This window comes from Ambystoma mexicanum, chromosome 8 (assembly GCF_040938575.1).
Source record: "Ambystoma mexicanum isolate Mex_15411 chromosome 8, UKY_AmexF1_1, whole genome shotgun sequence".
Taxonomy (NCBI): domain Eukaryota; kingdom Metazoa; phylum Chordata; class Amphibia; order Caudata; family Ambystomatidae; genus Ambystoma; species Ambystoma mexicanum.
In genome coordinates, this window is record NC_090929.1 from 10951599 (window position 1) to 10968095 (window position 16497).

At 48.0% G+C, this 16497-nt stretch overlaps 1 protein-coding gene across 1 annotated transcript in view; it reads right to left on the reverse strand.

Annotated features, from left to right (window-relative positions):
• Nucleotides 1-16497, reverse strand: part of CDK9 (cyclin dependent kinase 9) — a 100741-nt gene that overhangs the window by 56717 nt on the left and 27527 nt on the right. Inside the window, exon 4 of the mRNA XM_069609048.1 lies at nt 15707-15809. Within this exon, the coding sequence (XP_069465149.1) occupies nt 15707-15809 (103 nt within the window). The remainder of the gene's footprint in view (nt 1-15706; nt 15810-16497) is intronic.

A 16497-nucleotide genomic window follows, 5' to 3' on the forward strand; every position in this document is an offset into this window, starting at 1 on the left:
ACCAAGCATTCAAAGCTTAAACCCCACCGACACAGGAGTGGAACACGCAAACAAGCTACGAAACTTCCCAGAAATATCAGTTGAGGCTTTCATCAAACTGGTATACCAAAGCAACAATTTTGTTGCTGAAGACCCCTGCCCCCCGGACATATACAAAACAATTCTCAAACCAGGAACCCCCATGGAATACTACAGTATCTCAACAGGTAAAGTACCGCAGGCCTTCAAATCGGCTTACATCAAGCCGCTAGTCAAAGACACAACAGGAGACAGAGGACTTATCTAACTACAGACCCATCTCCAACATACCCTACATAGCCAAACTAGTAGAAACATATGTCTACCAAATAACCCAAGAATTCATAGAAGAGCATTGCCTACTAGACCAGGCACAAGTTGGCTTCAGACCTATGAGAGGAACAGGATCATCTCTCCTCTAAATATGGGACGACCTAAAAACAAACGCAGACTAGACAACAGCACCGCCCTGATTCTCCTTGATCTGTCTGCAGCCTTCGACACTGTCAACCACGCCATCCTCATAAAGAGATTAGAAGGACTAGGGATAACAGACACTGCCCTACTATGGATCAAATCCTTCCTAACAAACAGAACAGAAACAATATGGATGAAACCTTGTAAATCCAAACCCAGAGTCTCCACGTGCGGAGTACCACAAGGATCATCATTCTCCCCGCTTCTATTCAACATCTACATGTACCTATTAATCAAACAATCAAAAAACACGGCCTTACATGCTACAACTACGCCTACAATACTCAAATAATCTTCAACATACAAGACACCCGAGAAGAAACCACACTAGAGAACTGCCTTTGTGACATTCAACTGGATGAACCTCAACCATCTCAAAATCAACCCAGGCAAAACTGAGATAATGATTGTTTCAAAAAAGGGAGGAGACATCAACTACATCCCCTGGCCAAGAGAGCTCGGCAGCACACCAGAACCATCATCAACTGTAAAAAACCTAGGGGTCCTCATCGATAACCTCACTCTGGAGCCACAAGTAAACTCGGTAATCAAGAAATGTTTCTTCCTCCTGCGAGCAGCAAAAAGGATCCTACCGTTCCTGTCATTCACCAACAAAACACTTACCATCATCGCTCTGATCATGTCCAGAGTAGACTATGCCAATACCCTATACCTGGGCATGCCGGAAAGACTTCTAAAAAAACTGCAACGCATACAAAATGCAGCAGCCAGACTCCTCCTCAAGCTACCCAGAAGAGAACACATCACACCTGCGCTAAAAATACTACACTGGCTACCACTGAAACAACGAATAAAGTTCAAGGCCATGTGCATCACACACACAGCAATACACAAACAAGGCGCAGAATTCCTAAGCGACAAACTACGCCTACACCAACCGACAAGAACACCAAGATCAAGCACCGACATACGCCTGGAACCAAAACCCTACAACAGAAAAAAACTCGGAGGATCGTCCTTCTCTCACCAGGCACCCAAAACCTGGAATGACCCACCTAAGAATATACGGAATACAACAAACCACCTAGCATTCAGGAAACTCCTCAAATCATGGCTCTTCAAAGCATAACCACAGCAGAGACGAACCAGAATGCCCAGACATTAAAACAAAGGCGAAAATAACTCCAACCTCGACCACTCTCAAATTGGACAAACACTCAAACCAAATAACCAACCACTCGACATAGCATAAGACATGGAAAATAGCCACAAAGGAAGCCTGCAGAGACTGACCACACACCTAGACCCAGACGAAAGTCCCAAGTAACTCTCCCACTTGTACGTACCGGACGAACATATCCAGACCGGCAGACGGATCTGGATAGATGTTGGCCTGCGTCGCATCTGGATAGGATCGATTAAAGGACAACATGCCCACGCCCAGAAAACGTGAATGCTAACATGTGCCACACCTAGAATTGTGAACACCAGCCTGCATGGCGCTCAGATGGAGTTGTGAGTGTTAGCATGCCCACACCTGGACGGGTCTCTAGACACTAGCCTGCGCTGCATCTGGATGGGGGTGTGAGGGTTGGCATGACCACTCCTGGATGGAGTCCTAATCATTGGCCGGCGCCGCGTCTAGATGGGAATATGAAGGGCCAACAGGCGTCACACTCAGACTGAACTACGAATGTTAGCATGGTAAAGGTCAGGTAACCCACTAACCCAGGGGTCTGCAACCTGCGGCTCTCCAGCTGTTTTGGACTACAGATTCCATGATCCCTCACCATTGACTATGCTTGCTACGGATAGTGGGAGTTGTAGTCCAAAACATCTGGAGAGCCAAAGGTTGCAGACCCCTGCACTAACCAATATAAGCTCAAACTCTGCATACTTATCTAACTCAAAAACTCTCACAACCATCTCTCGCACGACAAGCCGCACGCACTTCACAACACTGCAACACATAAGCCGGAACAACAGCACACGCGGACTGACTCCGATCCGATACCCGCACCAAAGCTCAGCACCCGGTGTATACTGAGTTGAAGCTGCCAACAGAACACCACTCCTCTCACTATCTTACTCCCTTCTTCACCTTACTAACCCATCCCACCTTTATCGTTTACAGATCTGCCCGAGCGCCTGGGGACCCATTCCGTTGGTGACGGTGCGCGGTACAAATACATTTAACATAAATGGCCAATACCAGTAGGGGTGGAGGGCCATCCCTGCATGCTGTCCAGAGTAATGCAGCCATTACCTGAGAAGAAGGGGTTCCACCAAGTTTCCAGTAGTGCTCTTTTTAGAATCCTTATGCAAACGGTCTGATAAAAATCAGGGGTGCTACGGTTAGGAACTTTGACCTCGTGTAACTATTGTTAAGCACAAGTAATATTTACGATCATAGAAATGGCACGAAAGTACATTTAGGGCAAGGTGAAAGGAATTCTCAAAAGGCAGCTGTGTGCTATTCCAATCATTGCAAGGGTATTTTTAGGGGCATGTTATTACAGGATGAATGACCCAGCACCTTATTTGACAGACCTACAGAGATATAAATAACACGGTTGGTCTGAACTTAGTCTTTCTAGGCTTCTTCCCATGGCTCGCAAGAAGCACCAAGTGCTGTGCTCTATCCACAAAGCCATGTGCTACGGCTTCCATCCGGCCAGTGGGGAGGAGCCATATTAAGCTGGGTGGAGAGGGGAATAGAATACTACCGTCACGCAAGAGATTATAAAACGAAGCGCATAAAACACCCAAACAGAAGGCTCATCTCTGGTATCGTCGGCACAAGAGCTACAGTGACAAACATGAGAAGGAAAAGAACCCACAAAGCTCAGAATCCACAGAGGACCTGGAGTCAGGACAGAACATGCCCAAAGCGCCTCTTAAGCCCACTGACAGGGAAGCCCTGAAAAATAAAATCTTGGCATGGTTTAATTCCAAACTAGGGACTAACTGTGTGAGAACGCAAGACCTAAAAGTGCTGCGTAGAACTCAAATCACTAACTGGTGTTCGAGCGACATCAACTGCATCATTTTGGGATGTGGGTCTAACAGTCTGCTGATGTGCTCACATAGAATTTCTCTCTCACAGCAAGAGGTTCATCTACTGCCCTGAGAATTGTATTGAACTAAGTTAGTGTTTGTTTTGCTCCCTTAGTCGGACTATATTTCTCCCAGTCGCACTGTTCTTGGATCCACCCTCCCCAGTTAGGCATGTGCTACTATGTCTTTGTAATGTTGCGTTTTTTGTTTTTGTTTCAGTTGTCTGTTGCTATTATGTTCTGGTCTTTGTCAGATGTATGATTTATGTTCCGCGGACCGATGCCCGCAGGCTTTCGGCGCTATATAAATATACGAATAAATTGACAGACGGCCGGCCCCCACGTGAAGAGATATTTTATTTGTATTGCGCCCATACAGAAGTGTTTCAGAGCGCGACGAGGCAAGGGAGGGGGGGAAAAAAAAGGGACGATAAAAACAATCTTACTAGGCCCAGTGACATTGAGAACGTGCAAGTGCAGGGGAGAAGGAGGAGGAGGGGGGGGGGGGTGCGAGGGGTGAGTGGAAAGTGCTGAACACGTGATAGCACAACAAGTAGTGCAGCCAGCAGGTGGTATGTGTGAGAATAGGGTGTAGACAACAGGTGTCAGTGCTGGAAGGGGACTGTAACGTTACAGATACAGATCCAAGTGCAGGAGTTGCCAGGAAGCAGTGCGGGTGTGTGGCTGGGAGGGCAGGGATCTGGGCCCAAAATCAGAGGATAACCAGGTGCCAGGTGCCCGGTGCCAAAGTAGACAGCTTAGAAGGCGAGAGGAAGAGCAAAGGCAGAAGCAAGAGGAAGGTCTTGAGGTGCTTCCGGAACCAAAGAGGGTTCTGCTCAAGTTTCAGAGAGGCAGGGAGGCTGTTCCAGAGGGAGGGCCCAGTTGAGGAAAGGGATCTAAGCCCAACTCGTTGCTCGGAGAAGCGACTGACCCAGAGGGAGTTGGAGATGAGGGAGCTCGAGTAGGAATGTATTTACGGAGGGAGAGTTGAAAGCATTGTGGACAATGCAAAGGGTCTTGAATTTAAACCTTGCAGCCACTGGGAGCCAATGAAGATATTTCAGTGCTGGAGAGATACAATCCAGGGGCTTGAGGCCAAGGACAAGTCTTGCAGTCTTGGTCTGGATGAGCTGCAGAGGATGGAGAGTGGTTGCAGGCAGATTTAGAAAGAGGCTGTTGCAATAGTCCAGCCTAGAGAGAACCAGAGCTCTGGAGACAGTGAGCTTCTGGGGGACGGAGGGGAAATAAAGAATACATCTGGAGGAGGTGCAGTTGGTAGTTTGACTTCTTAGAGACGTCAGAGATGTGAGGAGAAAAGGAAAGCGGGGAGTCAAAAATGAGCCCAGGTTCTTAGCCCCGCAAGTGGGAGCAGGGAGAGCGCCAAGGCAGGGCAGCCCGAGGGAGACAGGAAAGGAATGTGAAGGTATGGAGGAGGATCTCTGTCTTACTGGCATTAAGGCAGAGGTTGGTGGCAGCGCACCACTCCTGTATAGCAGACAGACAAGTCGGAGATGAGAGAGGGAGAAGAGGTGGCAGAGGGGAGCCTGTAAACAAGACGGGTGTCCATCTGCACAGCATTGAAAGTTTGAGCAGAGTTGCAATGCAGTGGGCGAGCAGTGCCAGGTATTGGTTGAAGAGCCAGGGAGAGAGGTTAGACCCCTGAGGGACACCACAGGTAGGAAGGAAGGACCCACGTTGGACCTGGGAGGGTCGATTGGAGAGGAAGGAGGTCAGCCAGGCCAGGACCAGATCAGTGATAATGTTAAAGGATATTTGTACCGTGCACTATCCCCACCGGAGTGGTCCCCTTGCGGCTCTGAAAAAGGGCAAAGGGGGAAGGTGAGTTAGTGGTAGGAAGCTGGAAAAATGCAAGAGCAGTGATGTGCTGTTGGCGGCCTCAGCCCGGTGTGTCTGTTGGCTGGGCCTGGGGTGTTTGCGGCTGGTAGTCGTCGTTTACCGTTGTGCGAGTCTGTGTTTTGTTGTTGCAGTGTAGTGAAGTGTGTGCGGTTTGTTGTGCTGTAGGTTTGTGGGTGTGTTTGAGAGGTGTATGCAGAGGGGATAGTTGTTAGTGGATTGGTTAGTTGGCATTTCTGTCTCGAAGTGAGGCTCTGGGTTTGCGTAATCTCCCCAGATGGGGCGTGGGAGCATTTCTGCGCCTCTGTCCTGAACTGGGCTTGTCCGGTAATCAGTCCCTTTCACACCTGGCCTACACTGCCATTAACTTCCTTCATAACCTTACCTGCCTTCCTTCGCCACCGATACGGCCAGTGTACATGCTAATGTCCACAACTTAGTTCTAGTGTGGTGTTGCTAACATTCAGACAACTCTAGAACAGTGTGGTATCTGGTAGCAATTATGGGGTGAGTGAGGATGTTGGCTGGGATGCCGATTCTGTCCTTATGCATTTTGCTTGTGTTCTATTTGCCTTGGCGTTACCCATCTAGTTGTGGTCAGAGTTTCTCTGGTTGGTTCTGGGTGTCGTCAGTGTCCTCTTAAGTTTAGTCGTCCTTTTTCCTTTCCGTTTCGGTTTTCAGTTTGAATCTGTGGTGTTGAAGAGCCAGGTTTTTATTAATTTTCTGAATTGTAGGTGGTCTTTCGTGTTTATTTCTTTTAGGATGTTGTTCCAGGTTTTTGTGGCTAGGTGGGAGAAGCGCCGCCTCCAAATCTTTTGTTACGGTATGGCTTTTGTTCCAGGCGGATTTCGTCGCTTGACGAGGAGTCTCGTTGGCTTGTAGATGGTTATTTTCTTTTGTAGGAATTCTACTCCTTGTCCGCCGATTGACCTGTGTGTTATGCACATTGTTTTGAAGGTGATGCAATGTTTTACTGGGAGAGAGTGTAATGTTTTTAGGGCAGGAGTGATGTGGTCTCTTCTGGATAGTTTGAGGAGTAGTCTGGCTGCTGTATTTCGGATCCGTTGTTTCTTCAGGAGGTATTCTGGTATTCCAAGGTAGAGGCTGTTTGCATAGTCGATTCTTGATGCGATACCCAGATTATCACAGATGCGATTGAGCAGGATGACCATGGTTGACCGGGTCAAAGGCAGAATCAAGTAGGACGACGACAGAAGGGATATTAGAATGAAGGTTGGAGAGAAGGTCTTCACGGTTGTTCAGGAGAGCAGTTTGTGCTTCTGGCCGCTCTGAAGGCAGAATGATGGTCATGGAGACAACAGAATCGGTGTGAAGATTAAGCTGGGAGATGGCCCGCTTTTCCAGGAGTTTGCCCAGGAAAGGAGCAATAAGGATCGGGTGACAGTTGGCCAGGCAAGAGGGGTCGGTGATGGGTTTTTTGAGAGAGGGTGCACATGAGTGCTTCAGAGGCAAGGGAAAGGCTCCAGAGGCAAAGGGGTGGTTGCATAAGTCAGCCAGAGAAGGAGCAAGGGTGTCAATGTGGTACTTGATGGTTTTGCAAAAACAGGGAAGAAGCTGTTTTGACGAGACTTCCCATAGATCAGACTTGTCTGGAAATCTCGGAGAACAGGGGAAAAGATTAGGAAGAGGGAGGCAGTGGTATTAGAATGAAGGGGGAGGGGAGGACGAGAGGGTGGACAGGATGTCATGGGTTTTTTAGATAAAAGGAGAGGCAAGGGCCGTGCAAAGGGCCTGGGAGGCGACTGGAGAGGTAGAGACTGCAGCAGGGTTGGCCAGCTCTTTGAAGATTTTAAAGAGTTCAGCCGAGTTGTTAGATGCCGCAGAAATGCAGGCTTGGATATGGGCTCTCTTAGTGCGTGGGGAGTTCTCCTGAGCAGGACAGGAGAGTTCTGAGCAGGACAGGACATTGTGCAATCTCTTCCGCCTAACTATGATTTGATACATGTTGACCGGAAGGCTACCCACCCTGGAGATTGAATGGCGATCATCTAGAACACTAAATGCAAAGTTAATTACTCCATTCCCAACCACACACTTGAAATGGAATGTCTTCTTACCCGTATTCAGGTCTCTCCTACATCTACACTTTCAGTGCTGCTGATTTTTATTTATTTTTTACATTTGTATAGCGGGCTGCAGCCCAAAGGCATTGAGGCGCTTGTTACAAGGTGTACGTAAGCAAGATTATAGAAGATGCAGTGGTTACTTAGTTACAGCATATTAGCAGGTTACACAGTACAGTTAGGTTGACCACGTTAGGTTACAGTATTGTACAGTGTAGCGCTAACTTGGGAGTTGACGAAGGCAGTTTAGACAAATAGCGTTGTTTTGATGGCTTTGCGGAACGCTAGGTGGGAGTCAATTCCCCTGATGTGCGGAGGTAGCGCATTCCAGTGAGCAGCTGCGATGACTGGGAAGCTGGAGCCGCCTGCACGTACTCTGCGTGTTATGGGTTTTGTGATCATGTTGGTATAGGCTAGTCTGGATGGTCTGGCGGAGGTGGGAATGTCTACGCGCTGAGCCAAGTATGAGGGGGGTCAAATCATGAAGGCATGTGTGTGTGAGGGAAAGGATTGTGAAGAGGATTCTTTGTTTTAAGGGAAGCCAGTGGACTTGTCTCCTAAGGTCTGAAATGTGGTCCTTTCTGGGGAATCCTGTAGCGGCCCCAAGGGCATTATTCTGGACAAGTTGGAGTTTAGCAATGTTTTTACCTGAGGTCCCTCCGAGGAGAGCATTGCAATAGTCAAGTCTCGAGCCGATAATAGCCCTAGCAATGGTGAGGCAGTTCCAAGTAGTTCGGTAAGGGTCTTGCTGCATTGAGCAGTTTAGTGTAGTAGGCTGATGAGACGAAAGCGTTGACCTGCCTGTCCATGGTGAAATTGGAGTCTAAGTAGACTCCCAGGGTTTTAACTGTATGGGACACCGCTATGGGTATATTGTCGATGGTGAATGAGCAGTATTTCTTGTCAGGGTTACCCAAGATGGTAGGTGAGCCGATTAGCAGAAGCTCAGTTTTGTCACGGTTGAGACAGAGCCAGTTTTCTGCCATCCATGCTTGGATGGTGCTATAGATGGAGTCAAGGGTGGTATTGTCTGCTTCGTAGTGAACCGTGAGGGGAATGAGCACCTGGGTGTCATCAGCATAGTTGGTGTATGAGATGCCCCGGGAGTCAAGAAGGTTGAAGAGGGGTCTCGTGAAGGGGTTATAGAGGGTGGGCGCGATGCCGGATCCCTGCGGCAGTCCACAAGTGATGACTTGGTGAGGCACATGCTGAGTCGGAGAAAACTTTCATGGCCCTTTCCTGTAGAAAGGAGGTGATCCGTTCACACGCTTTGGAGAGAAGTTGGCTGCAATGGAGAAATTATTGCAGAGGGTATTATGGTCCACAAGGTCAAATGCGGCCGATGGGTCGAGGAGCAGCAGGAGCGCCGGTTTCATCCATCTAATTTTTCATCCATCTGATTTTTTTAAGTCGAGGAGGGCAGTTTCAGTCCCATGTCGTGGTCTGAAGCCAGATTGCCGAAAGCCAAGAAGGTGGTGGTCCTCTAGAATTTTTGGACTTGCAGGTAGGCTGCTTTGTCCAGAATTTTGAGCAGGAAGGGGACAGTATTGATGGGTCTGTAGTTCCCTGGTGCTGATGGGTCAAGGGATGGTTTTTTGAGGAGTGGTCGTACCCACGCCTCCGAAATCAGTACGGACCAGGCCAGACTGAAAAGCGACATTAATGAAAGCCGTCAGAAATGGGGCGAGGGTCGAGCCACAGTCTTTGATGAGCTGAGCAGGGCATATGTCGCCCTTGCAGTTGGAGGGTTTGATAGTTTTTAGAAGAGTGATGACTTCGGACTCGGTCAGGTCCTTAAAGTTGAATAATGGGGAGGAGTTGGCTTTGGAGTGCTTCTCCTGGTTGTAATTCTGAGAGGCAATTAGGCGAGAGAGGGCCTTTTGGTGGGCCAAGATTTTAGTTTGCAGGGTATTAAGTTTGTTGAGCATGGCTAATTGGATCTTATTACACCAGTTTTCATCCTTCAGGATGGTTGGTGGTGGGGTTGACAGGGTTTCTAACTCCCTAAAGATAGCGAAAATGTCTTTGGTGCCCGATTTCACATTGGCTACCCTTGAGTTGAAGGAATTGGCTTTGGCGATGATTATTCCTGATCTGTACTCTTTTGAGATAGCTTTGAAGGCTAGTTCGGTTGAGTCATTAGGTTTTACTTTCCACGCTGCAAAGGCGTTTTTTTGCGCGCAGCTGGAAAAGTTCCTGTGAGAACCAGGCATTAGTGTGCTCGTTTTTTTTGGCTTTCCTGAGGGTGAGGAGGGGCGATAGAGTCAATGGCTTTGGTGATCATGGACTTGAATGCTTCAGCTAGAATTCCAGGGTTAGCGGAGAAGGGGGCCTGGAGGGCGGAAACTTTAAGGAAGGGAGTGATCCTTTCCACAGTGAGTTGGCGTGAACTTCTGGTGAAACCTTGGGGGAGGGGGATGGAGGGGTTTGGAGGTGTTGAGGTCAAATTGGATGTAATGGTGGTCAGACCATGGGATGGGAGAGTTCTCAGTGATGGCTACTGGGCAGTTGTGGTGGGTAACCCAGTCCAGTGATCATCCTTTCGAATGAGTAGGATTGGAGATGGCCTGGGTGAATCCTAGGGTAGATGGGGCTTTATCCAGGGTAGCTGCGTGGGTGTCAGCGAGATCATGGAGTCCTAGGTTAAGGTCTCCTGTGAGTAGGACTTTGGAAGTGTTTTTAAGGTTGTCTGATAGTGAGTGGAGGTTACCGGGCCCCTGGGGTGGACAGCATGTTCTGTGCTGATTTTCCGGCTCTAGCACTGGAATTGCAGATCCAATACCCTAATCTTATAGTTATGGGCGATTTTAATCTCCCCAATAACCCTGCTACTAGTGGGCAGGTGGACAAATTCCTGGATATGAGGGATTTAGGCCTTAGTCAATGGGTCACTAAACCCACCCATGACCAGGGCAATATTCTTGATCTAGTCTTTGCTTCCGAGAAGTCCATCACTCTGTCTCCCCACATTCCTATTATCTGGTCCGATCACGGTCTGGTAACTTTTACTATTCTCCAGCCTGCTGCCATTCGTTTGCAGCAATTTTGAAACATAGCTGTCATAGGGTACTTCATTCTTCGATAACTACCACCCTTGCTAACACATTGCGGCCAGTCTGCTCAGTGCTCTCTCCCCGTACTTGCATCTGCCTTTTCTGACACTCCAGACGGCTGGCTCCTCTTAGGATGTGTAAGCAGAGAGCGTGTCCTTCTGACCCGTGGTATAACGATCAGCTTAAGGCTGAGAAGTTACAATGTAGACAAGCTGAGAGAAAATGGAGGGCTGACTATTCTGCAGAGACTATGTCTGCTTTTCACTGCGCGCGTAGTGCTCATCATAAGCTAGTTATCGAGGCAAAGAAAGCTTTCTTCACCTCCAAGGTCGAGGGTGCCCTTAATCAGACTAGGGCCCCATTGCAGCTTGTGCAATCGCTCTCTACCCCCGCAATGTCCAGGTCTCGGCCTACCCCCATCTCAAGCTCTCTGCAGCCAAGATCTACTTAATCTGCGCCAATATCGATATTGGAGCGACACCTTAGTCGGCTGCCTATGGCTCTGAGCCCCCTCCGACTCAGGGGGGGTCTTGGTCATTGTTTCCCCATTTTCTCACAATCTGACATCTTGGCAGCTAGTCAACATCTGAAATCTGCCTCCCGACTGATGCCATTCCCCTGGCTCGGTTGAAGGAAAATTCATCATCTCGCATATTACTGTTGCAGTAAATGCCTTTTTACGGATGGAGCGATTCCCTCCACACTTAAACATGCTTGTGATCCCGTTATAAAAAAGAAAAAAAAAAAAAACCTTTGTTAGATCCTGAGGTACTGGCCAATTATCGCCCCATATCATTGCTGCCCTTTCTTATGAAACTGTTGGAAGCCTTGGTCTCTCCTCTGCGTCTACATTTCTTGAATCCATTTCTTATTTTGATTCTTTTCAAGAATGAGATACAGATTAACTCCATATATCAAAGAATCCAGGATTGGATGGCGACGAATGGCCCAGCCATTAATAGTGCTAAAACCAAGCTTCTTCTAGTGGGAACAGAAACCAAACTCGAGAAGTTGGGCCACTGCTATAAGAACTTCCTCATCGACAATTGTACAATAGAAGTCATGAGCAAAGTAAAAACTTTGAGGATCTATCTGGATAAAAATCTTAACATGAAGGCTCAGGTCAATAGACTAGTCTCCTCAGCTTCCCATTATATTAAACTCTTCCGTTGCCTCAGGCCATTTGTGTCAGAAAAGAATTCTGAAACCCTGGCAAGGGCTATCATCGGTGCTAAAATCGATTACTGTTGTAGTCTCCTGGTTGATTTACCCCCCCCCCCCCCCCATCAGATTTTCATCTACTCCAGGTTATACAAAATGCTCGAGTTGTTAAACGCCTTGCAAAAAGAGACCATGTTTCAGAAGCGCGTAGAAGCCTGCATTGGCTCCCTGTTCAAGCCAGAGTATCATTCAGATTGCTTTTCATCACAAATAAATGTGTGCATGGTCCTATGCCGGCCTACTTGAAAGAACTCATTACCCCCAAGAAAAACATCAGAAATCTCAGATCGGATGAGTCGTACATCCTTTTGGTTCCACGTCTTAAGACTAAGAAATCAAGAGATGCTGCATTTGTATCTGCAGCACCTCAGTCCTGGAACTCTTACTTCCCTACTATGAGCCACATCATCGACAGAAGTTTTTAAGACCAAAAATGGCCCCGTTTTCCTAATCACTGCTATGTTCCTCCTATCTGGTCGCCTCCGATACCTCCTGATCTGTAGCACTTCTCTTGTGTTGTTGGAATGTGTCTGTCTTTTTGTTTCAGCACCATTAAGCCCTAGGGTACCTGGCGCACTTTACAAATTAAACAACATAACAGGTTTTCGGCCTGGTAGGGGAACTGAATCTGTTCTCAATTCAATGCTGGATGAGACGGCCTGGCTCGCCTGGTGGATCAGGGGGGTGTCGGCGTGGCTGTTCCATTAGATCTGTCAGCAGGTTTTGACACAGTTGACCATCCCTGATCTCCAGGCTGTCCTCTGCCGGGCTGTCTGGTAGAGTCCTTGACTGGTTCATCTCCTTCCTTGCTGACCGCTCTCAATAGGTTTCCCTCCCACCTTTTCGTTCTAGTTCGGTCCCGCTCTCCTGTGGTGTCTCGCAGGGACATGCTCTCACCTATTTTGTTTAATCTCTACATAGGGCACCTTCTGCCCTTATTTTGTTCCATGGCATTCGTTATCCCTATGCGGACGGCACAAATCTTGGTCCGCCTGGACTTAAATCAAGCTGAGACGGCCACTCGGTTTAGGTGTTGTCTTCAGGAGGTAGGGGAATGGATGACATTCAAATGGTTGAAACATTATGGCAGAAAGACCGAGGTGCTGGTGGTGGGTACTACCTCACCCCTTTACTGGACTAATGACTGATGTTCTACCGCCCATGGTCCCCTTCCGGAACCTGTTCCATCTGAGGAATCTGGGGGTCATTATTTCTTCCTCTATTACCATGGATGGTCAGGTTGCGGCAGTATGTAAGAGCGGCCATTTTAAACTTCACATACTCAGGAAAGTCCTTCCATTTGTGCATGGCACCGGTGTTAGCCGCTCTTGTTATGGGTGGTTCAGACTACTGCAACTCGTATTTAGCTCAGCCACTTTGGTTAAGCGCCTTCAGGTGCTGCTAGAGCTGTCGTACAGCCCCTTTTGGCACCCACATGACTCCATTACTGAGGCAGCTGCAATGGCTCTCGGTAAAAAAAGCAGATTCTGTTTAAGTCCTTGTGTATGGTGCACCATGCCTTTAATGGCGTGGGACCTGAATACATTCAGGATAAATTCCTACACTACACTCCAACTCGGTGCCTCTGCTCTCAATCCGCATTTCTTGTTGTGGTGCCCCGCTTCAGATTGATGCACACTCGCGGGCGTGCCTTCTCAGTTGCCGCTAAGGTTTGGAACACACTCCACCCCCAACGCTTCGCAAAACCTGTAATCACCTCGCCGTTCTTCGTTTGTTAAAGACATCTGTGTTCTAATTCTGGCTGTCTAGGTTTTTCATTCAGATTCTCAGTGCCAGGGTGCCTTTGGGTGCTATACAAATTCACTGAACATAACACCTCTGGAGCCCATTGACAGATGGCCTGCCCAGAGTGGAGAGTTTTCCTGAGCAGGAAGTTGAAGTACTAGGCGTGAGGTCTTCTGTGTGTTTACACCTGCATTTCCATTTATCATCTTGCCATCCTGTCTTCAGGTGTTGAGGCTCTGGGATGACGACTTAATGCTTGTACCTTGTAATAGGTGGCCATAGAGCATCCCAACTACCCCAGCCACAGCAATGCGACTGTCACAAGTGCAGGGGACCTATATGCGGGGCAGCCAATCAGGGAAAACAAAGTGTCACTAATTCACTGGAAAGCCCACTCCTCAGAACACTAGCAGCCCAGAATGTATGTCAATTAGACCAAGGGCAGGTGGCCATTTATTGTTGAACCGATGGAACGTGGTTCTTCCCAGGGATTCTGCTCAAGGCCCATACATGCCAACCTCGCAAATGCAGAGTCCATGCTACTACTGCTTTTTTAACTGCAGCCTGGTTTAGCAATTTACACAAAGGTAATTAAGTATCACCCTCTGTGTCAACCAGAGTATACACAACTATTTTTTCGTGGTCAGCATTCAGTAAATAACCCACAATCACATTGCATATCTACATTACAACCTTTACTCATTATAGTGCACCAAGTCAAACTAAGAAATGAGTAGCAGCTCATGAGGAACAAGATAGGACCAGTGCCCAGCCCTCAACACTGCCACACATGCACCGAATACGCCACCCCCCTCCCAAGCAGACAAGGGATCAGTCAAGTCTGTGCCTTATCTATGGACGAGAGTTTGTTTCACCCCTATCGGAGCAGTGGATCAAAAAAAGGTTTCCAGCCCTGTTACTCCCAAAGAAAACATATACCCTACCATGCAGGAACCCAAACAGTACCCCTGAAAGAGAAAGTGAATCAGATAATGTGTACAGCTAAAATTACAGAGCAAAAAGGCATCTCATACTTTAGATGCTTCTTCTGAGACAGCATTACCAACATACCTAAAAGGAGTGAGCTTGGAATTACTAGCGTGTACACACCCCTCCAACCACTGACCCTCCCAGCTAGTCTGCCTCAAGACTATGCTGGTCATGAGATGGTGCCTGTGGTACTGCCCTACTTACACGCCCCAGACATGTGACAATGCAGCATTTACATTATTCACATGGCACCTTTAATGATCCACTACACACTCCACAGACTGCACCCAGTGAAGATTGTGTGTAAAATATTGCTTTAAGATTTGCACTTGGTACATAAGATGTATGCTACGTGCAATACTGCAGCGTGTAAAGCCCCAATACTGGTGCGTTAGGTGGTACACTGTGTACAGCCTTAGGGATAGTACGTGCAATGCTGCCGTGTGTACAGCCCCAAAAGCTGGTGCGAGGGACACTGCCATGTGTACAGCCCCCCAGTCGCTACGGTTGTTGAATGTGATGCAGTCATGTGTACAGGACATAGCTGGTAGATGTGATGCGGCATGTAGCAGAGGCGGTGTGTAAAATATTTAAGTCTTTCTGCTTGGTACATAGTTTCTAATAGCTGTAGTGTGGCAGTGTGCACAATATTGATACAAATATTTCCAGTAGGTACATACGATTACTGGTACCTATCGTGCTGCTTTGTGTACCACCAAAGGGGGTCGAAAATTGAACTCTGAGCAGGAGCTGGAAGCAGTCTTTACCCATCTTTGCCACGACACTACATTGGTTACTACATTAATCTCTGTAACTGCCACATCACTTCTCTCTGCTGCCTCTACTTATCGGTTATGCAACTTTGCTCGCTTTCTCACTGATATTGCAGAATGAGCGCAAATACACAACATGCATACCTAGCTTCCAAATGAGATGCAACAATAGCTTGGTTGCCCCAGTACATATGAGCACGCCTTTTAGAGCTTTAATAAGGAAAATTACCAGACACACACACACACACACGTACGTCAAATGGGTGTATATTGGTGTGGCACCCGTTTGCTTGGGGAGCCAAAAGTAGGTCCAGTTACCTCTAGGTGTAAAGCTAACCAGGGTCTTCTAGGCCATATCCAGCTGGTGCATGCAATGCTGCAGCGCATACAGCCCCACATCTGGTGCAGGTTATGATGCATGCAGTGGAGGTCGTGTGTAAAGTAGGATTTAAAGCTTTCCGCTTGGTACATACGATTTCTGGTACCTTTCGTCCTGCAAATCTCGATTAGATTCACCACATTCTCGTGCTTCAGCAGCTGCAGGATTTTGATCTCCCTCAAAGCGGTGATGGGGAACTGCAGAGGGAAACGAGAGGTCAGAGAAGAAAAAACGGGACTACACCCCACGAGATAAGCCTTCCCCGGCAGGTAGGAAACCACGCAATACTGCTCTTCAAACGGTACCATTGCTCCAACCCACTCCGCAGAAATACCCATGCACAACTCTGCTACAGTCAGTCGAGAGTCCTTTACTCTACAATATAAAAAGCCTAGCCAATTGGGGAGTAAGTGGTAGAGCTAAAGGCGGGCATTATGGAAGCCCCATCAAATTTGCAGCAAGGTTAGAAAGGAATGGGAGTGCTACAGGTGGAAGGCACAGAAGCCCATCACAATTGCAGCAGGGAGAGCAAGGAATGGGAACATTACAGGAGGGAGGTATGGAAGCCTGCCATACTTGCAGCAGGGCGACAAGGAATGGGAAAGCTAAAAGGCAGGAGGTATGGAAGCCCGCCATACTTGCAACAGGGCGACAAGGAATGGGAAAGCTAAAAGGCAGGAGGTATGGAAGCCTGCCATACTTGCAGCAGGGACAGCAAGGAATGGGAGCACTACAAGCTGAATTATGGAACCCCAATTAAATGTACAGATGCAGTATCCCTCTTTTCAGGGCCGGGGTGGGCTGGCTTGGATACCCAGCTGCAAACTCCTATATGTTCCAGACTGACTGACTGATGCAGCCCTGCACTCCTCAGAAGATCTCCAA